The 23,878-nt window shown below is 45.1% G+C and overlaps 1 protein-coding gene and 1 long non-coding RNA gene across 2 annotated transcripts in view; one reads left to right on the forward strand and one right to left on the reverse strand.

Annotated features, from left to right (window-relative positions):
* The window catches only part of DERA (deoxyribose-phosphate aldolase), a 44,528-nt gene extending 23,281 nt beyond the window's left edge, over positions 1–21,247 (forward strand). Inside the window, exons 7-9 of the mRNA XM_081927382.1 lie at positions 11,079–11,191; positions 15,353–15,502; positions 18,601–21,247. Coding sequence (XP_081783508.1) covers positions 11,079–11,191; positions 15,353–15,502; positions 18,601–18,657 — 320 coding nt within the window. The 3' untranslated portion in view covers positions 18,658–21,247. The remainder of the gene's footprint in view (positions 1–11,078; positions 11,192–15,352; positions 15,503–18,600) is intronic.
* LOC309378927 overlaps positions 1–23,878 on the reverse strand; it is a 169,842-nt gene that overhangs the window by 15,069 nt on the left and 130,895 nt on the right. The window lies entirely within an intron of this gene.

A 23,878-nucleotide genomic window follows, 5' to 3' on the forward strand; every position in this document is an offset into this window, starting at 1 on the left:
ATGCCTATGATGGACTATTTTAATATAAAGCTATTTAAATAAGTTTCATTTGTCCTCCGGAGCCCAGACTCTCCTGGACGAAGTCAGCTGGGTGTTAGGAGGCGGGAACAGGTACAAATGAGAGCTGTGTTTTGAAGTCGCAAAAGAATTGATCTGGGCCACTCGTTGATCAAATGGCTCCTGCCTTTCAAAGAACAAGGGCAAGAAGAAGCAGAAGCAGGTGATGCACAAGAGCCAAGGATCTCCCAGGGCACTTCAAATGCCTTGAGAAAGGCAAGGTGTGGATTCTCTGAAGTTCTCAAGTGAATGCTGTTTCTTCAGTTCCCTCATGCTACAAAGCAGCCGGAGGGGGGACAGGTTTGAAGAGAGTTGCTTTTTAAATACTTTGAGAACTTGGGACCCAAGTTTCCTCCTGTAACGTCAGCTACCTGGCAGAACACTAGGGTCATCTTTGGTGACCTGGACGCCATCGCCGCCATCTTGCTTGCTGGATTTCTTTGCTAGCCACTGACGCGGAATGGAAAACCCATTATCGCCGAGGTCGGCGTCACGTATGCAAGAGGGCAGCCTGACCATATAAAACCAGTAAGAACCAGTTTAGGAGGAATCGAACTCTGACTGTTAGAGTGAAGAACAACTCCAGATAAGGCACAAGGAGGTGTCTGCATGTTCAGTGAAAGAAAATGGGCTGAGTGTATGTTGGATGGAGGAAGACAATAGTGAGGGCGAACAGCCGACGTGACGTTTATTTTTCCTGTGTCGCAATGGAAAGTTCCCTCAGGCTCTTTGGACTCTGTCCTACAATGCATTGCTCAATAAAGCCTGGCCTTCTGGGAGCTTGGCGTGAGCCTCCGTACTCGAAAGCCCAAGGGGAATTTTCCCTACGCCTTCCCTGCCAAAGGAGCCCAGGCCCGCGAACAGCAAAGCAGCCAAACGGTGCCATTTAAAAAATAAAAAAGACATAAAGAAGCCACATTCAAAACATCTAGGAACATTTAAAACTTTGATAATAAGATTGATAAGTTAGGCAAGCAAATGGTGATTGAAGAGAAAATAGGAACTTGCCTTGTTAGGCCATTGGTCCATGTAGCTGAATAGTGTATACACTTGGCCTAAAACAGCTGTCCAGGGTTTCAGGCAGGAGTCTCTCCTCAGCCCTCCCTGGAGATGCTGTGGGGTTGAATCTGGGACCAAACCAGATGCTCTTCCACTGAGCTGCATCCCTTTTCCCCAAAGACAGAGCCTTCTTGGTCATGGCCCCTTGCCTGCAAAATGCCCTCTGAAGTCATTTTGGCACCTGGTGAAGAAGCTTTCTAGGCCCTCTGTCATCTAGTATAGAATTATACTTACCATTCACCCCTTAGTCTCAATACTGTGTCATCCAGGGGTGAGAGACTTGTGACCTTCCTGTCATTTCTGGGGCTCCAGCCCCAGCCAGCATGGCCAAGAGTCTGGGATGATGGGAGTTGTAGTCCAGCCATGTCTGGAGTGCTCCTGGTTCCCTATCCCTGATCTCATACAAGCTGGCTGTGAAGTTCTGTTTTTCACACTGAATTGTGGGGTTGTGTCTTCTCCGCTGCCGTTTTCCCGATTTTGATTTATTGTTTGTTTGTCCATATTTGTTGGGTTTTTATGTTTCTTTGTTTTTATTGCCTTGTAGTAAACCACCCTGGGAGTTGTCTGTTGTTTTAGCGAAGGGCTGGCATAAAATTATTTTAAATAAACTTGCAGCCAGGAATGCTAAATACAGCTTCCCTCCTGCGTTTACAGCGATCACTCAGCAGTCCTCTGATTTTGTGTGTGGCGATTGTGCTTCAGCAGAACTGCATATAGTAGTTTCCTGTATATGCAACACAAACACACAAGGAGGAAACGGTAGATGTTCTAGTGCAGAGTGTCTGGGACACTGCAGAAGGAAGGAGCTGGGAGGTGCTGAAAGCAGGGGGTTTGAGCAATCAAGGGGGGTCAGGAGAAGGAGGACCTTACAGGGCAGGGTCAGAGGCTGAGAGTCACAGTGCGAGTGCAGACTGTTAGGATAATGAAGCAATGCAGCTGCAAAGTCCTAGCTTGAAGTGCAAACATGATGGGAATGTTGGGACTGCTGTGGGAACAGAGGGGCAGTCATTTCACAGTGCGCAGCACCGGAATTACCTCAGAGTGTAATATGAGCTGTACAGGATGTACAGGGAGTTTTTAGTCTCAACACTGCTGGAGTATGGAGAGAGCAGTCATGTTTTTTGTAACACTGCAAAGACAGAAATAAAAGCATGTAAATACGTTTCTGTCTATCTCCCCTGCCTGGGGGAGGCAGGAAAGAGGGGTGTGTTCTTCTCATGTTTGAGAAGAATCGCCGATCAAGACCTTGCCTGCGTCTGCTGGGGAATGCAGCCAGGGAGGTCAACAGGGAATCAAGCCGGGTGCCTGGACTGCTGCCAGCTTCTCCTGAGAAGGGCTTGAATTTCCAACACAGACTTATATAGAGAGAAGTCAGATTGGCCCAGCTACACAGCAGCAGCAGAACAGTCCCAGTTCTGCCGGTTCACCTCCCCCTCTCAGGGGTGTAGGGGGGGGCAGGGGGGCGCCCCAGGTTCCATCATGGGGGGGGGGGGTGAGACAGATTATCAAGGAACAATTACTGCCCTACTAGGGCGGTTCATAAAAAATGCCTGCTCCAAAGATCTTATCTTACTACACTGGGGATTATATAGCTATATATGAAATTCCATGCATATCAGTTAATATCTTGACCCTCCTCCACGAAAATAGCTGTTTACTTGGCCGTTTTCCTATGCCGTGAAGGCTGAAATTTCAATTCAGTGGAGCACTTGCTGTTCCCAACCCTAACCCTGCGGAAAGCCATCTAATTAGACTTCAATTTGACATGTTTTTAGGAGGTAATTTAATTATTGTTTGATTTTATACCAGTGTTATGTATCTGATGTTAGCCATCCTGAGCCCGACTTTGGCCAGGGAGAGCAGGCTATAAATAAAAGTGTTATTATTATTATTATTATTATTATTATTATTATTATTACTTATTATTATTCCTTTGTAAGAAAATATGAAATAACGTAAAACCATTTTTGCAGGCAAAAAGAAAAAAAAATCAATGGGGGGGGTGACAAGAAATTTTCTGCACCGGGTACCACCTGACCTTCCTACGCCTCTGCCCCCTCTGACTCCTCAATCGAGGAGAGTCCTGCACATTGTGGAGCAATAGACCAGACAGGCCCAGAGGAGGAGCTCGCCCGCTCGATGCAGCCTTCATCTGCTTGGGAGGGATCCGGAGTGATAAGCTCGAAGGGGAGTGTGGAGCTAGTGGTCAGTTTCAGCGGCATAAAAAAGGTAAAGGGATGCAGGTGGTGCTGTAGTCTAAACCACTGAGCCTCTTGGACTTGCTGATCTGAAGGTTGGAGGTTCGAATCCCTGCGACGGGGTGAGCTCTGTCCCAGCTCCTGCCAACCTAGCAGTTTGAAAGCACGCCAGTGCAAGTAAATAAATAGGTACCACTGTGGCGGGAAGGTAAACGGCATTTCCATGCGCTCTGGTTTCCGTCACAGTGTTCCGTTGCGCCAGAAGTGGTTTAGTCCTGCTGGCCACAGGACCCGGAAAGCTGTCTGTGGACAGACGCCAGCTCCCTTGGCCTGGAAGCGAGATGAGCTTCAACCCCATAGTCGCCTTTGACTGGACTTAACCATCCAGGGGTCCTTTACATTTTACCTTGTCAGTGGCATCTTAGCTGGAATATGGCGAACCAGAGTGTTGTTATTTTCTGTTGATAAAGACCTAATTGCATTAGATATCCTTAAGAACCACTGAAATTCCTTACAGATATATTCTATATAGAATATTCTATATTCCTTATAGATATGGGGGTAGATACTGAAATGTGCCTGGACACAGTCCCCCTGCCTCTCCTACCCCCCTTTCCATGTTCGCCCTCCCTCATTATGGAAAGACAGCCTGTATGCTCTTTGGGGCAGGCACTTGTCCCACGATATCCAATTCTGTAGAATGCCATGTATGCTCATGGCGCTGTGGAAATGGATGGCTAACAAGGACAAACATTTGCATATGTAAGTTTCATCACTTTTATCCCTTGCAAATAATTTTTTTAATGTCTTTGGTGCAGACTTTGTGTGTGTGGGAGGGCGGGTTGACGCAGTCGAGGCATTTATACTTAAAGCCTAAAGGTTTCAAAGCAAAGATAACTTCTTCCTTCCTTCAAGGTATGAACTTTTATTGCAAGTCGAGTGCTTTTATCAGAAACCATTGAAAAATACACTCAAGTTGACATTGAAGTGTGGTGATCTTGGTTGCGTGTGTGTGTGGTTTTTTTTAAAAAATATATCTGCCTTTAAAAAAAAAAGTTATGTTTAAAATTCATAGCACTTTCAGAGCCTGATAAAGGAGCCTAATTTCCCGGCTTGCTTTGTTCGGTGTAATATATTTTTTCTAAATCCATTTCAAGCAGCTCATTTTTCCATTTCAGCAACTTTCCTCCAAGTTTGCTAGACAATAGGCTTTTATTAATAAAATTAGTTAACAACTTACTGCTGACACTGGAAAGCATCAAAGTTAAATCGAGTTGCTGGAAATGTTCCGTAGCTCCGTGCAATATAAGTTGAAGGGAATGGTCTGGGAACATCCGGCATTGTTGCTTTGTTGAAGCTGAGCTGGTATGGACTCGATTGGGAGAGACTGCCAGAGAGCCCCATATAAGTTCCTCAGAGCTATTCAAGGAAGGCAAGGTTACGAGCAAATGAATACATTTGGAAGATGGGCTTAAAAATAAAAAGTTGTATCATATACACCAAATCTCAGAAACATAACAAGCTACCTTGTCAGATCACTGATCCATCTAGTTTAGCATTGTCAGCACCTATGCTGATTAGGAGTGGCTCCTAATTAGGATTTTCAGCCAGGACATTCCTGGTCCCACCTGGAAATGCCAGGGATTGAACCTAGAAACTTTTGGGCTCAAAGCAGATGCACTGTCATTGAGCTACAGCCCTTTCCACTACTGTCCCTGCCATGGTGGGTAGTTAGTGTTGGCCTGAGGTTAAGCAAGGTGTCCATCTTAGGGTAAGACCGTACAAGTAATCTGACCCTGGCTATATGTCAGGAAGATTTTGGGCACCACATGGCAGGACAGAGTCTCAAACAAAGATGTGTTCTCCCAAAGCGCATGTTCCCAGCAGGATCACAATGCTGTCTCAGTGACGTCTACGCTGGCTTCGTCATATCCACAGAATGGATGAGGGCAGGATCCCCAAGGATGTGCTCTGTGGAGAGCTGGCTTTAGGCACCAGGCCCAATGGCAGACCAACTCTGTGTAATAAAGATGTCTTCAGATGTGATATGAAGACTGGCGACAGTAACTCCGCCATGTGGGAATCCCTTGCAGATGACCTCAGACTGCCTGGACACAAATGGTCAAGGTTGTGTATCCACAGCAGTGACCAGAGGAGGAATGATGGCTGGGAGGAGCACGGAGAGAAGAAATGCCCTGGTGCATTTGCAGCAGCACAAGTGGGTGCCATCCTCTGCCCCAGCTGCAACAAAACATGTCTCTCCCGTATCTGTCTCTACAGCCACAGCAGGCGTTGAAACTCTCCAACTGTATGACTTCAGCCCTGATGCCACACTCTTCCATTGTCTCTTGACAATGGAACAAATGAAAATGTCTCTTCCCCCAGGCCTCTGAAGTGTAAGATTCCCGCCTGCTGATACTGCCTTTGTGTTATTCTGTTTCGTTAGGGGTGTTTTGTGTCGTTTTATTAATATTTTGAGTCACGTTTCTTGTTCTGTTGTTGTGTATACTATATTTTAGTTAGCTGCCCTGAGCTCCCTTTAGGAGAATGTGTGGGGTGTTTGCTTGCTTGCTTGTTTGTGTCTCTGTGTGTGATATACGTGTTTATGCATCCTCCCAGCCACATCTATTTAACGAAATGGAGGGAGGAAAATGCATTAACTCAATAGGATCAACACTTTATAGCAAATCCTTACCACTAGATCCCTCCTTGGTTCCTTGGGTTTAAAGGCCTCATATCTTTGGCCTTTTTGGGAATACAAGGCAGACAGCAAAGTGGCTAATGTTTGTTTTTTTTTTAAAAAAGATCCGAATTAAAATAGTCAGTGCCAATTCTGTGCAAGCTCAGGAGTTCCATGGACCTTGACTCATGAGGGTGTGTCTATGTATGGGGGGTGGAGTATTTCCTGTTCCAGGTCAGCCAACAAAACGTATTGGGCTGGCCTTGGTTGGGTTGAAACAGCATTGAGGAATCTCCAGCTTGCGATACCTCAGGGTCATGCCAGACTACCCCATTGGACCCAAGAGGCCATTTCAGGCAAGCCAGGGCAGCCTGCCCCTACACTTGGCATCGTCTATGATCTCAGGTGTGGGGCAGTTTAAAATGCAGTTGGGCTGAAAGGGTGGAGGTTTGCAGGCCCTGCTGGTCAGCGGAGCCTGCAAAGCCCCGTGCGAAGTGCTGTGCAAGGGGCTTTGAAACCACAAGCAGCCATAAGAACCTAAGAAGGACCCTGAGGGATCCATTTAGTCCACCATCCCCACAGTGGCCAACCAGATGCCTGCGGAAAGTCTGCAAGCAGGACGTAAGCGCAGCAGCCCTTTTGCCCTCTGCAGGCTTTCTTGCGAGACTTGATTCACATAGGTTGGGGGATATAAGATCCCCAGCAGGATCCCTACCCCTTACACTCACGGGTGGAGGGAGGAGCGTGTTGCTTTTGGTTAACACTCCGTCGCGGGGCCATCCAATTTGGACTTTCATTAGTGCGGTTGAAAGGATTGCAGTGAAAACTGTGATACAACAGATTATGCATCAGCCAGATTGCTCTGCATTATTTTAAATTGCAGACTGTGTCCTTATTCTTTATTAAAAGTAAAGTAACTTTAAGCAGTCTGAGGTTATCAGGAGATAATCACGTCCCCAGGGTCTTTATGGCACTTTGAAACGTAAAGATTGTGATTACTCTGTGATTGCTATGCTGCTTATTATTCTTTACTGCTTAATAATGGGACCATAATATTGTTTTTGGATATAGCTAGCCGAAAACCACTCTCCCAGTTTTAATCATGTAAATGGTTACCGTTTTTGCAAATGCAAAAGGGGCCATTGTTTGAACTGAGTGGCATAGCGGTGAGTTCACACTGTAGTCTTCCTTCTCTTTCTAGACGTAGGACAGGAAGGATTTAAAAGAAACCACAAAAACACGTGGACCAAAATGACTTTTCCAAAAGGTTGTGTGCATTTTCCTTCTGCTTGCTCCCCAATTTCTCTTATAGCAAACCCACCCTGGGGGGATTTATGTTTTCTCACCCAAGGTGGTAGGATTCATCAGCTGGAACTTAAATACTTAAAGTCTTCCAAAACTGCATCCTTAAACTGCGGTCCTGACATTCCTTGGCCTGGCCTCCTTCTCCTTCATTTCTTGCTTCAGTTTGTGCACCCAGATGTTGACCCTATGTGTGGCAGCTGTGAAAAAGATCATAGAATCATAGAGTTGGAAGAGACCACAAGGGCCATCGAGTCCAACCCCCTGCCAAGCAGGAAACACCATCAGAGCACTCCTGACATATGGTTGTCAGGCCTCTGCTTAAAGACCTCCAAAGAAGGAGACTCCACCACACTCCTTGGCAGCAAATTCCACTGTCAAACAGCTCTTACTGTCAGGAGGTTCTTCCTAATGTTTAGGTGGAATCTTCTTTCTTGTAGATAAAAGTCTATGCTTGGGATCACTACGAAAGGAAAACTGCTGATAATCGTAATGGCATTATACAAATCTATGGTGCGGCCATGTTTGGAATACTGTGTGCAGTTCTGGTTACCTTGGTTCAGAAATGATATCGTAGAATTGGGAAAGGTTCAGAAACGTGCAACCAAAATGTTCAGGACAGAGTGACTCAACTATGGGATCTTCTCCAGGCGGTAGTGATGGCCACCAACTTAGATGTCTTCAGAAGAGGATTAGTAATGGCTGCTAACCCTGATGCCTATGTTCTCCACCAGCTGTTGGAGGCAACATGCCTCTGAATACCATTTGCTGGGAATCGCAGGTGGACAGAGTGGAACATTGGAAGTTGCCTGATGCTGAGCCAAACCCATTGGTCCATCTAGCTCTACAGTGGCTCTCCTGATTGAAGTGCAGTGTGTTTCAGGACCGGGACATTCATAGGGAAACCAAAACGCTTGTTTACAAAGCTGTAGTACTACCAACTTTACTGTATGCTTGAGAAACATGGACAACTGGGAAAGACTGGCCTGCAAGCGCTCCAGTTGGAGAACAGCCTTTCCCTAAGGTGTCATGGGCTTTGAAGACATTCAAACTCAGGACAAGAGGGAGAAATGCGCTAAGAGGAAGGCACATTTGGCAAACCCTCACCGTGATCAACTCCTGCCCGGAAACTTATGTTCCCACTGTGGAAGGACGTGTGGATCCAGAATTGGCCTCCACAGTCACCTATGGACTCACTTTTAAAGCCATGTTTATGGAAGATAGTCTTACTTGGCTATGAGTGATTGCCAAAGAAGAAGAAGATGACAGTGGCCAGCAGAGGCTGGCTGGGATTTCACGCAAGGTTCTCCACTAGCCCTACCTGGAGATGCCAGGCATTCAACTTGGGACCTTCTGCATGCAAGGGAGAAGGTGCTGTATCACAGAAGAACAGACCTTCCATACTGCCATGGAATCAGATTCTCAACCTTTTCTCTTTTCCTAAACTTTGCCCTTTATATTACCACTCTTAAAAAAAAGAAAAGGCACTGACAGCTGAACAATATGACCAGAAATACGTTATTTATAAAGCTAGTGTGAATTATGTTTAATGGCCTCCATTTTAAAGCAAGCCATTTGCTTCTCTCCCTCCTTCCCCCCTCCGCCTTTTTCCAAAGTCTCTGTTTTCATTAGTGGAATATAAAATGTTAATAATACCTTTATACTTTAGTGCTCAGGAGCAACATTTATCTTCCATGTTCTTTATGGAATCCTGCTAGCAAGCTCTCACTCGTATCATAAATAGAATTTGTTCCACGAAATAAAAAAATGTATTGTTTTCTTTGTTAGAAGATGCTGCTAAATTGGCTGTATGTTTGATAATCACATCTCAAGCTGATTATTCTGCTAATAGCCTTAAGATATTATTATTTTTTAAAAAAAATAAAAAATAAGTGCATCACTATAGTCCTAATACTAGTATTTTTTGTGTGAAAAAAAATCCCTTCTTGTTTCTGCAAAGTCTGAATGAGATTTTCAGAATTGAATAATAATTTGATCCGTTAATCTTTTGAAGCTAGTAATTTTATTTTCCCTTCTTTGCAGTCTCCAAGGCTCGCAAATGAATAGAGCTTCATTACTGGAGCCTCCGTTTAATAACCATTATCCATTATCTTGTAATTAAGACTCCCTGTAACGAATCATGAGGACAATGCAAAAATACATAGTACATTTCTTTAATGAACTGGAAAATGTTCATCTTGTTCTATTTAGTAATGAGTTGCTGAATAGTCGTTAAATCCACTGGAGAATGGAGCGAGATGGATTTTGAAGACTATCTTTGAGTTTGTGGTTAATCTATTAGAATTAAAATTTCATCTTCTATTTTTATCAACAGCCGATTAGAAGGCCTTCTGTTTGACCAAATTGATTAGGGGACCCTATACAAGGGCAGATGTTGTTTAATGAAAGTTTTTAATGAAACTGTACCATAGAGGTTTCTAATTACCAGACTTATAAAAGCTTTGACTTACCTTACCCTGCAAAGAGGAGGAGGGGTGGTGGTGGAAGTATTGTGCTAAAGGGCTTAAATGCCACAATTAAATGAAATACAGGGAAAAGTAGGAGTTGGTGTGAGGAAGTTTGGCTCACTTGTCTGACGAAGAGGTCATCAACTAAAGAGAGAACTCAGTGAGAGGCAGTAGTTTGGTGGTAGATGGCACCCAACTGAAGGCTGTTAGTTTGACCTTCCCTTCATTCAGTTCCAGCCAGCATGGCCAATGGCCAGGATGATGGTAGCCCAAAACATCTGGAGGGCATCTGCTTGGGGACTGCTTCTTTTTACATGCAGAAGCTGTCCTTCGCCACTGAGCCAGAGTCTCATGTGGACCTTTGGAATAGGTTGTCCTAGTAATAAGGCAGCTTCCTATGTTCTTCTCTTGAAATTCATTTCTGACACTGTGTCGTTATGCTAGCCAAGAAGGAAATACTGGAAAAATTTGCAGGAACCCAAAGGTTTTCAGAATTAAAAATTTAAAAAAGTGTTTAGGATAATATACTGAAATTGGGATCGGGAATCCAAAAACAGCCCTGAAGGATTGCCAAGGGCCGGGGTGGAATGGAGTATCCTGGAAAAGGTGTGGCTGGCTGGCTGGGATCCTGAACAGGAGCACTCCACAGTGTAAAATTTAAGTATGTAAGACAAGTCTGCTGGATGAGACCAATGGCCTATCTAGTCCAGCATCCTCTTCTCACATTGGCCAACTGGATGCCTGTGGGAAATCCACAAAAGGGAACATTCCAATTCCTACTTCTTTCTTTTCCTAGTTTGTTAAGGTGTTAAATTCATATGACAAATCTAAAGCTTATTGTACACAGACTTCTCGCTTTCTGAACACAGGAAATTGTTTGTTAGGTCAGGGTTTGCACAAAGAGCCCTCAATTTCCACCATTTCCTATGGGGGCATTTCTAATCTGTGGTCTCCCTCCATGGTTTCATCTGAAAAATGGCTGCAGCCAAAGAGAGAAAATTGATTTGTCCAATCTCTCCTGCTCTCTGATTTGTCTGATCTCTCTCCCTGTTCCCTCTCTCTGTGGTTCCTGCCCGAAAATGTCGGCTGTCAACCAGCTAACAAGTAAGGAAGTAGGCAAACTCCGGCTGTTCAGATATCTGAATCACCTGTGTGCCCAGCGAGGTTTGGGCGTAATTCTTTATGTTTGGATAACTGAATTTTCAGCTAAGGAGCATTCTGATAGTGGGATCTGCCACATACTAAGAACCAGAATGATAATTTTGCTGACACATCTGTTTATTACTTCTTCTTCTTTTATTCTCACCCTTGCAGGTTCTGATTTTATCAAGACTTCCACGGGAAAAGAAACTGTTAATGCTACCTTTCCCATTGGGCTCGTCATGGTGAGAGCTATTAGAGACTTCTTCTGGAAAACTGGCTATAAGGTAACTTCATACCCTCTCCATCGTTTCATTGTAGACTGCGTTCTCGAAAGCAATGTTGGTGTGATGCGCAGGCTTTGGACCATGGGTGGGGAATTATTGTAATTTTTTATTTTTATTATTATTATTATTATTATTATTATTATTATTATTGCCACCCATCTGACTGGGTTGCCTCCAGCCATTCTGGGTGGCTTCCAACAATAAGCACAGTGAAACATCAAACATTAAAAGCTTTCCTGTGGCCCTCCAGACTTTGTTGGACTCCAAGTCCCATGAGCCCAAACCAGCATGGCTAGTGGTCGGGAATTATGAGAGTTGTGATCTAGCAACATTTAGAAGGCTACAGGTTCCTCTATCCGTGCTTTAGGGTCTGTAAACTGCCAGACTTATGTATTAACTACATTTTTATCCTGCCGCTACACCAAGGTGCCATGGGCGGCATAAACTGTTTCTCCCCACATTTTTTTCCTCATGACAACCCTGTAAGCAAGGTTAGACTGAAAGATGGTGACTAGACCCAGGTCACCCAAGTGAGCTTCCTGGCAGAGTGGGTGATTTGAACTGGTGTCTCCTCAGAGCCAGTGTGGTGTAGTGGTTAAGAGCGGTGGACTTGTAATCTGGTGAACTGGGTTCGATTCCCCGCTCCTCCACATGCAGCTGCTGGGTGACCTGGGGCTAGTCACACTTCTCTGAAGTCTCCTAGCCCCACTCACCTCACAAGAGTGTGGGGGAGGAAGGGAAAGGAGATTGTTAGCCGCCTTGAGACGGCTCAAGTGATTAAAGCGGGATATCAAATCCAAACTCCTCCTCCTCCTCCTCCTCTTCTTCTTCCTCTTCTTCCTAGCCTGATACTCACTCTAACCCAGTGTTTCTCAATCTTGGGTCCCAAGCTGTTGTTGGACTACAACTCCCACCATCCCAGACCACTGGTTGTTCTCGCTAGAGCTTTGTAGTTGTAGTCCAACAACAGCTTGGGACCCAGGTTTGAGTTACACTCCTCTAAATTATACATCACACCACACTGACCATCTGTGACACAGAGCTGTAGTAATTTCTCCTTCTGAATGGAAGCCCAGAGACAGTAGGGAATAGGAAGAATGAGAAGCAAATATCTCTAGTCTTGTATTCTAATAGAAAACTCATTCTCTTGACTTATGTAGACAAAGCAGCACCATCTGGCCACAAGGGGGTGCTATTAGTAGCTTTGGGAGAACCCAGAGGCTTGCAGATGTACAAATACATTTGGAGGAAAAATACTACAACAGCGAAGGTTGCGAACCCTGAAAACACCCCAGTGAGGACTGTGTGTGCTTCGTGGCCACTGAACGCTGACTGACTGATGGGGAGGAAAAGTGGGCAGGAGCAGGGATAGACTGGGAAATAGCATGATTGCAGAGTTTGTAGAAGAGCATTCTATGCAGCAACATTTTGTTGCTGGTGTGGCTTGTTTCCTGGTCTTGTATATGTGGAAGGGTGGAAGGCATAGAGTTCGGCAGTAGGTATAACCTGGCTGTGTCATCCTGTACCTCCTCTCTGATTCTTGCAAGAAGGTGTCCCTCTTCACTAGGGACATCGCTCCCCATTCCTTCAGCCTTTTATTCAACAGTCACTGCTCTGAGTTTCATTTGAAACATGTTTTCGGGTGGTGGTGGAGAAATGTTCGCTCAATTCTTCAGTCAGCGTGGTGAGAGCACCACCACCTTGATATCTGACAATGTTGGCACTGGGTTTGAGGGAATCTCTGTGCAAAATGTCCTCGGTACGCCCTGTTTTTGGAACAGGCCTATGTCCTCCTCAGTGCTGCTGAGGGAGAGGGTGTGGCAAGCTCCTCTTTGCTCCTGTCGCTGTTCTCTTACTTGAAGAAATAGCAGGTGAACAGGCTGGGGCAGCCAAGAGGTGGAGCAGAAGGGGCAGGGGGCTCCAGATGTCTGCTTTGGGGCTGTTCTTCCTCCTTGAGCGATGAGCTCAGCAGTGCAGAAGCGAGGCTTCGTTGGTACCCTGGACAGCTCCATGCAGGGCTCAGTAATGAGCAGAGCAGGAATGTTGTTTCAGCAGCAGTCCCCATGTGTCTGAACCTCAGATAAGAGGAGCAGCTCTGCCTCAGTCGAATCCTTGGTCTCCTCCCCTGAAGATGGGAAATGTGACCCCGGGGTCATGACCCAGCCCTTCTGCTTGGGGATGGACTTCATCACGTGCCAATAATGCTGACTGCTGCCAGCACTGGCATATAAACACACACCTGGCTCCTTTGACAGATACTTGGGCACCTCATAGAAGGCGCCATCTTTTGTTTTGTGCTGCTGTGGCAACTATTGTGTATTGTCTCAAGTCTCTGTGGTAATTTGGTGGTGGTAGCACATGTAATTTGGTCCTTCGCCTTGCCTCCGTGGAGGTTTTGCATGTCGTTAAAATAACTGTTTAATTTATCGTTCATTTAAGCAGACTTTATGATGTGTGTGTGTGTGCTTAAAGTTCTATTAACCAAAAGTGTGTGGTGCGCGTGCACCTGCTCGGGAAATAATAATAAAAAAATTAGATGTAAACTGAGTTTATATCCTTTTTATTAAACGAAGACAATTTTATCACTGACAAGAGATTTCTAAATGGTTTCCTTAACAAACCAATTTGGCTGCCGTACAGATGCTTTTCCAACAAGGCGTTGGCCAATAAAAACAGGTTAATGTAGAAATTAAACTTCTTCCGAGGACAGAAGCGGGTTGCAGGGTAACATTTATTGAATGATAAGCTGCGGCGGTGATATGAAAAGTGTGCAGCATAATGGGAAATAATCTTTTCCTGTCATTATTGAAGGACACACACAAATTGGTTTTTCTGTTGGGAAATCCCCCAGTCCAGAGAAACTTATTACTTTTAATAATATAAGGTGACGAGAAAAAATTCTCAAGGAGATGAACTTATTAAACAAAATAATGAAATGCTGTGAAACAGCAGGGGGAAAGTAGCCCGACTTTTTCAGCTCTTGAATGAAACATTTATTATATATAGATATGTGTGTGTGTGTGTGTGTGTGTGTGTGTGTGTGGTGCATTCTGGCAGTCAGACGGATTCTGTAGAAAGTCGGCAAACAGAATGAGAGACAGGATAGTAATAGGTAGCTTTGGGTGAAAATAAATGTAATTATTTGGGGGGAACATGAATGTTTTAACTAAAAGAAACCAAACCCAAGATGGCAGCCAGAATCCAGAGGGCCGCAGATAGAGCTAGCGTTTGTATATCGGTGTTTCTGAGGCCCACTTCTCGGTGCATTCCTGAAAGTTGTGGGAACATGAGGAGGAGCCTCCTGTACATTATATGAAACTGCCTGACACAGAGTCAGACCATAGGTCCATCTAGCTCAGTGCATACTCTGATTTGCAGCAACTCTGGGGTTTCATGTAGGGGATTGAACCTTGAACCTTGTGCATGTAAAACAGATATTTGTCCACTGAGCCTATGGCCCTCCCCTTGAGGAAAGGTCATGGAGAGTGTTTGGGGAAAAGTAAGGCAGACAACCTAGAGAGCTGTTGCGGCCCTATGTGCAACAGAGACAGGCAGTCTGTGATTCCCCCAGATGCTGAAATACCAAATTATGAACGCGGTACTATCAATTTTCTGTTTCTTTTTAAATACAGCTGTACCTTGGATCCCGAACGCCTTGCGAGACAAAAGTTTTGGCTCCCGAACGCCGCAAACCCAGAAGTTATTGTTCCGGTTTGCAAATGTTCTTTGGAACCCAAACATCCGTGGTGTCTTCCAGTTGGCTGCAGGAGCTTCCTGCAGCCAATCGGAAGCCGCGCCTTGGTTCTTGAACGTTTTGGAAGTTGAACGGACTTCCAGAACGGATTCCGTTCGACGTCCAAGGTACGACTATGTGTTACGCTTTTACAGAGCTGAATAAAAATCATAGGATATAAATGCCTGAACCAAAAGGGGCTAAGTAGGGAATTTGTATAGAAGCGAGTTCCATAGATGAGAGGCCACCACAGATAAGGCCTCATCTCTTGAGCCTTCTAAGTTTTTCTGGGGCGCATGTAGACAGAGTCTTCAGTGGGGGCAGGATAGCATCATACGGATATTGTATACAGATATGCAGATTCCTATCTAGGCCAACTTCCTGTATTTTTAAATTTCCTGTTTCCTGTTCTTCTTTCTTAAATCGAGGTTGGCTTTAAGCCTGCGGGAGGCATTCGCACGGCCAAAGATGCCCTGATCTGGCTCTCGCTGATGAAGGAGGAACTAGGAGATGAGTGGCTAAAGCCAGAACTCTTTCGCCTGGGGGCCAGCACTTTGCTGGGAGATATTGAGAGACAGGTTAGTATTCCTACTTCTTGCTTCTTTGGAGATCACTTGTAGCTGAGTAAGATTGTCTTCCATGAACACGGTTTTAACAGAAAGTCTGTAAGTGACCGTGGAGGCCAATTCTAGATTCACACGTCCTGGATTCATCCTGAGTTTGAGCATCTTCAAAGCCCATGACACCTTTGGTAAAGGCTGTTCTCCAATTAGAGAGCTCACAGGCCAGTGTTTCCCAGTTGTTGGCGTTTATACTACATTTTTAAGGTTGTTATTCCTCCTAATGTTATATTATCCCCCCCCCCATAAAAACCATGTGGTTTTGACTTTTGTAGTACAGTGGTACCTCTGGTTGCGAACGGAATCTGTTCCGGAGCCCCGTTCGCAACATGAGCAGAACGCAACCTGCATCTGCACACGCGCAGGTCGCGATTCGCTGCTTCTGGCCATGCGCGTGACGTCGTTTTGAGCGTCTGCACATGTGCGAGTGGCGAAACCCGGAGTGGCGAAACCTGCTTATAACGGAGCCTTGCTTTTTAATTGGCGGTGTTTACCAATTAATTCTGATCCACCTCATTTGGGGAGGCAAGGTGGTTCTGCACAGTAGTAATATGTTCATTTTGTACCATGTTAGCCATCATATAGGAATAACCCATGGGTAGATCTTGCGCTGTGCGTTTGTGATGCCACAGGTTCAGTTCCCACCATCTGCTTTTCAAGAGACCCCAGACAAGCAGCATGAGTCTTGGCCCTTCTTGCCATTTCCTCCCCCCCTTCCTCTATCAACAGCTTTATTAATTTATTTCAAGTGCTGGAAGGCTTTTAATGGAGAAGGCCGAGAGCTCGAAGGGAGAGCACTTGCGTTGCATGCAGAAGGTCGCAGGTTTAATCCCTGACATCTCCATTAAAAAAACCCCAGGCAGCGGATGATGGAATAGCAGAGGCCATCAAACCCAATATTGTCGACTCTGGCTGGAAGCAGCTCTCACAGATCTTAGGTCTATTCCCCACCAACCACCACCTGATCCTTTTAAATGGAGATAGGGGGGATGGAACCTGAACTTTTCTGCATACAAAGCCCCACACACTCTCCAGCTGAGCAATGGGAAAGGCCCTTGCTCAGCATCCTGGAGAACCACTGCCAGTCTAAGTTGACAACTCTAGGCTTGATGGACAAGCAGCCTGACTCGGTATAGGGCACTTTCCTATTTTCCTTTCAAAAAAATACAGTGGTACCTCGGGTTAAGTACTTAATTCGTTCCGGAGGTCCGTTCTTAACCTGAAACTGTTCTTAACCTGAAGCATCACTTCAGCTAATGGGGCCTCCTGCTGCTGCCGCGCTGCCAGAGCAAGATTTCTGTTCTCATCCTGAAGCAAAGTTCTTAAACCGAGGTACTATTTCTGGGTCTGTAACCTGAAGCGTACGTAACCTGAAGCGTACGTAACCCGAGGTACCACTGTAGTTTTAAAAAATCTGTTGCCAAATGTGTGTGTGGATCATAGAATTGTAGAGTGGAAGAGACCCCAAGGATCACCTTCCTGCAATGCAGAAATATGCAGCTGTTCCATATGGGGATCGAACCTGTAACCTTGGGCTCCATCAGCACCAAACTCTACCCAACTAAGGCCACCAACTGCACTACACATTTAAAGCAGTATCATGCCACTTTTAAAAGCCACAACATCCCCCAAACAATCCTGGGAAGTATTATTTTGTTAAGTGTGTTGTTAAAAGGTAAAGGGACCCCTGACCATTAGGTCCAGTCATGGCCGACACTGGCGTTGCGGCACTCATCTTGCTTTATTGGCCGAGGGAGCCGGCATACAGCTTCCAGGTCATGTGGCCAGCATAACTAAGCCGCTTCTGGCGAACCAGAGCAGCGCACGGAAACGCCATTTACCTTCCCGCCAGTGCAGTACCTATTTATTACTTGCACTCTGACGTGCTTTCAAAACTGCAAGGTTGGCAGGAGCAGGGACCGAGCAACGGGAGCTCACCCCATTGCAGGGATTCGAACCGCCGACCTTCTGATTGGCAAGTCCTAGGCTCTGTGGTTTAACCCACAGCACCACCCGTGTCCCTGAATAAGTGTGTTGTTAGGAGACCCCTATTCTCCCTCACAAAGCTATGATTCCCAGTGTTCCCTGGGAAGAGAGGGATTGATTTGCTAAACCATTCTGGGGATTGTAGCTCTCTGAGAGGAATAGGTTTTGTTTTTGTTTTTTTTTGCAGCCACCACTGGAAACATGTAATGTGCGAAGCGGAAGACTTCCTGGGGGAGGGGGGCAAGCCCCAGGACTGACTGTGATGGCTGATCCTTCACACCCCACATGCTTTGCGTGATTTCGGGTTTGAATAAGTGCATCAGCCCCAAGTAACTTTGCCACAGCTGAGGCTTATCAGATTGATGGCACAGTCACGAGAGTTGCTCTGGGAGATGGATTCGGATCTGCAAAAAATGTAAACGGGAAGGCAACAGTCACATAAAGGGGAAAGGAGAGAATTTCTTGGGACACAGATGTATTAGGCTCAATGCAATTTTTGGAACAAATCAAGGTGGGGCAATGGTTTCAGAGGAATTTTGAAAAACTGTGATTATTCCAAAATGCATTGGGCCCAATGAAAGGTGGAAAATTCACTCCCCAATTCGGCAGGACCCAAACACAAATGGCACTTTCCACATCTTTCTCCCTGGAAAGAGCCAGTGAGGTGGAGTGGCTAGACCCACTTGGCCACAAAGCCCTCCTATGTGGTTTCAGGTAAGACACACACTCTTGGCTTGGCCTGCCTTGCAGGTCAATGTTAAATGAGCCCCATGTGTGCTTCTGTTTCTTGGACAGGAGCGGCACACAAAATTTGCCAATTAAATAAAATACGGAGCAAAGAACAGGACAGAATGAGATCATCTTGTGTATTTTGTGCTCAAAGGAGATGTCTTCAGAAAACGTGTGCTATTTTTATCGGCGCGAGTAATTAAAAGTTTATAAATGGCATCCGCCTTCTTGTTAACCTGCCCTTAATTTGTCGGCTTTGTTACACCTGTTTAATTTCATCTTTTCCATTGCTGTTCCGGTAAACTCGTTTCCTCCCCAACTGCCCTCCTCCCACTCTGCAGATTTACCACCATGTGACTGGCAGATACGCAGCTTCCTATGACCTGCCTATGGCTTAGACCAGTGACTAATTCATGATATGAAAGAGAGAGAAGGAAAAAGAAGAAAAAGGGGATACACAGAAGAGGCTTAAGCAAGCGACGTCCTCGAATCCTTTCCTGCAAACAAGTCCAGGATGTGCTCGGGAAAGGATTAAAGGGCAAGGGGCTTCTGACTCACCTATTCACCAAGCTGGACAAGTGCTCATGATTCTAAGAGAAATTCTGGATTTTTCCAGGTCAATTTTGCTGTGCCTCATTCACTAACATTAATACCAGCAGGAGGGGAGTGGGGCAAAGAGATGATCAAATGATTGATTTAGTGCGAATTTTGTATTAATGGGTTTGTTTTCTGTACTGGTGTTTCCTACCCACCCCTCTTCCCCATTGCATAGGGTGCCTTAAGGTGGTACCGAAATAAACTATAACATGGTCTCCAGTATCAGGATGGACACTGTTGCAGGCTCTTTTGAGAGCCAGATGTCTCAGACTGCCTCCCCCTTCTCTAAAGCTGGGCTTCAGGCTTCAGGTCTGTTCACAAAATAATGCAAAAAGAAGGCATTGAAAAGAAGAAGCTCTTATTTACGCCCACCTGCCACCTCAACTGAATTGCAAGTGATATCTGAAAGTCTCCAGAGTCTCAGAAGCAACGTTTGATGTATTCAGTGGGAACCAGGGAGGTGTTGTTAGTCTAAACAAGAACAAAAGCAGATTCATTTATATGGATCTAAATCAGCCTCAGGTCCTCCAAGTGCCTTGGACTACAACTCCCATCGTCCTTCACCATTGTCCATGCATGCTGGGAATGATGGGAGTTGGAGTCTTAGAACATCTGGAGAGCACTGGGTTGGAGAAGGCTGCTGTATCCCATGATGTGCTGAAAAACAGAGCCATGGATGGTTGAATTATTGTCATTTTGAGCTTGTTAGGGCTTCAACAATTTGCCTCACTCCCCTACACAGACACAGACATGCATCTTGCAATGTGTCCTTCCTTCCTTCCTTCCTTCCTTCCTTCCTTCCTTCCTTCCTTCCTTCCTTCCTTCCTTCCTTCCTTCCTTCCTTCCTTCCTTCCTTCCTCCCTCCCTCCCTCCCTCCCTCCCTCCCTCCCTCCCTCCCTCCCTCCCTCCCTCCCTCTCTCTCTCTCTCTGTGTGTGTGTCTGTCTGTCTGGATTGCAACCTACTGTACTGCACATTGTACAGGATACACTACTTTTTTGAGATCCAGTAGGGTGCATGGCATTTGCGGGCTGATAAAACCATAACTAAACCTCAGCTGCACCCTTATGAAAGAGTCTACAAGCACATGCCCAGTGATATTCTGGAGCACAGGTAAAGGGCTGCAGCTTCCCCATTCATTGAGATATTTGGGAGATTTTTCTGAATGAGCGATCCTGACAGGCATGCAAGCGACACCACCTTCTCTTGAGCTGGAAACCTCTCCTGCTTTTGCAGAGAGCGTTGCACACACAGGAAAACAACAGAACTCTGAAATGCAGTACACAGACCTGTCCACAAATTTCTCATTTGCTTTTAAAGTCCTTTTAATTCTTTGTAGGCTGACAGAGGGAGGAATAGTGTACAAATACTGTATAGAATTGTTACACATGCCTTAAATCTGAGCCTCTGGTGGGTTTTTTTTTAAAAAAGGATGGGATTATACTTTATGAAATCTTGTCTCAACTTCTAACTTTGCAGAAATAAATTGCTTGACATTTTAAGAACATATGTTTAAATAAAAAAAAATATTCTGTTCAGGGATTGTTCTCCCGTTTCGCTTGAGATTAATTACCGTGCGCACGCGATTTAACTAAAAATAATCGCTATCTTTCTAAAGATCAGGCCACCACGAGCTTTGTGCCTTATTTTGTTGCTGCCTTCTGCTGGGGAAGGAAGTGGGGCTTAGGCGCTAGATTTTTTCCATTTTCTCTCTTAGACTTCCAGTTCCCACTGCCACCATTGTGTTTAACTGCCAACTCAAAAAGAAATGTTTGGCTTGCTTTTTAAAAAAGAGGGGTGCATGATTTCAGTACTGCCTAGAACAGTGTTTCTCAAAACTTGGGTCTCCAGCTATTGTTGGACTACAACTCCCATCAAACCTAGCTAGTGTTGGAATATTCTAGAAGAAACTTGTAAATGGCCTTGGACAAGATGCTAGTCAACGGAAATTTTCCCTAGCAACAGGTGTCCTTATCAGGGCATGCAATCAACTAAGTCTGGGTCTGTGTAAATGAGTACAGTGGTACCTCGGGTTACATATGCTTCAGGTTACAGATGCTTCAGGTTACAGACTCCGCTAACCCAGAAATAGTGCTTTGGGTTAAGAACTTTGCTTCAGGATGAGAACAGAAATTGGGCTCCAGCGGCGCGGCGGCAACAGGAGGCCCCATCAGCTAAAGTGGTGCTTCAGGTTAAGAACAGTTTCAGGTTAAGTACGGACCTCTGAAACGAATTAAGTACTTAACCCAAGGTACCACTGTATGTGAATGAGTCTCTGGCTGGGTGGCTAAAAAGAGAAAAAGATGATGTTTCTTTATTTGCTTTCGCCTCCCTTTATTAATGACCAATGTAAAGTTCTGTAAATAATAAAGACTCTGAGAAACCGAACCAAATGGTGTTTATTCCTGTACTGGGAATTTCACTAAGAGATAGCTGGAATGCTGCTGCTGCTGCTGTAAAGAAGTAAAAGATTCAAGGAAACTGCTGTTAAAAGATCTTCTGCAGACACAAATGAAAATCTAAGAGTAGGAAACTCCGACGAAAGAAGAATGGCAGACAAAATTAATGGACTACGCAGAATTAGACAAAATGACTGGAAGGATTTGAAACCGGCGGGACCAGAGATTTGCAGAAAGATTGGAAGAACTATACGAACTCTTTGAAAAGCAATTGTAACCAACAAATTACACTACAGTGGTGCCCCGCAAGACGAACGCCTCGCAAGACGAAAAACCCACTAGACGAAAGGGTTTTCCGTTTTGGAGGCGCTTCGCAAAACGAATTCCCCTATGGGGTTGCTTCGCAAGAAGAAAAAAATCTTGCATCCCCCCGCGGGTTTTTTTCGCTTTTTTCGCCCTTTTCTTAAGCCGCTAAGCTGCTTATCAGCTGTTCCGCTGATAAGCCGCTTAACAGCTGATTGCTGGAAGCCGCTTGACAGCTGTAGCGCTAATCCGCTAAGCTGTCAATGGGCTTGCTTCGCAAGACGAAAAAACCGCTAGACGAAGAGCCTCACGGAATGGATTAATTTCGTCTTGCGAGGCACCACTGTAGTAGGACTACAAGAAGTTTTGTAAGGAGAAATATATGAAATATTGCAAATAGAGAAAGAAGAGAAATTATGAGATTTAAAGGTAATAGTGGAAGTAAGAGATGTATATCAAGTGATTAGATTGGAAAATTTTCAGATGTGATTGATGGAAATCAAAAAAACTATAAGATGTAAAAGTATGTTTGATTATTTGAAAATGATATGTAAAAAAAAATCTAATAAAAATTATATATATAAAGAAAATCTAAGAGTAGATGCTCATGCACCAACAGCTAGCAGCCCCAGTGGTCAGGGATGATGGGAGTTGTAGTCCAGCTGGAGACCCAAATTTGAGATGAAGATGGGTAGATCGTGGGTACAGATCTTGAGTGATCTGTAGTAGCTTGACAAGGATTTCTGACTCCCAGTTTAACAGGAACAGTAAAAGGACTTCCTGCATCTAAACAATTCTGCTGGCATGAAGAAAGCTAATCAGGAGCAGACTTGTGTCTGAAAGCTTTCTGAGCTCAGTTTTGCGCTGGTATGGTAAACAAATTCCTAGGCTTCAGAAAGCACTCGGAGGCATCCTGGTCTTTGTTTTATTATTATTTTAGCTATTTGCCTTTTGTATCTGGCCCTGAATGGTAGTTCTTGGAGTTCTAGTGAAAACCAGAGTAGAACAGAGAAGCTGGAAATCTGCCACCCTAATCGAGAAGCAGCAGCCCCTAATATCAGGCTCACGGGCTTCAGCTGGGCTCTGACATTCTTAGTAGATAAATCTCAGTTTGGGGGGTAATAACTTTCCTTCTCCCCAAGTATTGCTTCTCCTGCCCCCCCCCATCCACTCATGTCAGCCAAGTTGATCCATAAAGCATGGCTCTTCATAACTTTGAGGAGGACCGGAACAGAAGAAGCTACCTCCATAACTTAATTTGCTCAGTTGTAACTTTGGTTCCCCCCCCCCTTCAGAGAATAGAAGTAAGTTTTATCCTGCTGATTCTGTGCTGAAATGATCAGTGGTAACATCTGGATGATAGATAAAATGTCAGGGGTAGGATTAAAAGGAAGAATCATTTTTAATTAAATACAACCTGTGCAGAAAAAAAGATGAGGATTTGCTGGGGGGGAGGGGAGGAAAATCTCCATCTGGTCAATTCTTTAATAGGGCAGATGAGAACCAAGAGGATTCTAACTGTACAAAAGGACACCGTGTTTAAAATGCCTAATGGCCATTTGAGCTAATATCCTGGCTGCTCTAAACTCGCATAGAAGGAGAAAAATTATTCTGTTTGTGTCCTATATGAGATTTTAGGCTAGCCGTTACTGTTTGGTACATTAGCTGGGAGAAAGGCAGATTCATTGCTAGGGATTATTAGAAGAAAGGATTGGAACAGTTATGGGATGCGGGTGGCGCTGTGGGTTAAACCACAGAGCCTAGGGCTTGCCAATCAGAAGGTCGATGGTTCGAATCCCCATGACGGGGTGAGCTCCCGTTGTTCTGTCCCAGCTCCTGCCAACCTAGCAGTTTGGAAACACATCAAAGTGCAAATAGATAAATAGGTACCGCTCCGGCGGGAAGGTAAACGGCGTTTTCGTGCGCTGCTCTGGTTCTCCAGAAGCGGCTTAGTCATGCTGGACACATGACCCAGAAGCTGTATGATGGCTCCCTCGGCCAGTAAAGTGAGATGAGTGCCACAACCCCAAAGTCATCCATGACTGGACCTAATGGTCAGGGGTCCCTTGACCTTTACTTATACACAGTTATGGTCATTCCACCTCAAAGACGGGGGTTGTCAAGCTTGAAAAGGACAAGGAAAGTGATAGGGAGGTTGGAGAAAGCTTTTGCATGACAGCAGCAGAATTTGGGACTTTGGGCTTCAGAGGTGGTGGGGAAAAGGGTCATCAAAGATGTTTGTGGGGAGACACAGGATGGAGTTTTATAGAAGTACTCATGGCATGGAGAAAATGGGTAGAGGTTTCTGCTCCCTCTTTGAGG

This window comes from Podarcis melisellensis (assembly GCF_964234715.1).
Source record: "Podarcis melisellensis genome assembly, chromosome: 10".
Classification (NCBI taxonomy): Eukaryota; Metazoa; Chordata; class Lepidosauria; order Squamata; family Lacertidae; genus Podarcis; species Podarcis melisellensis.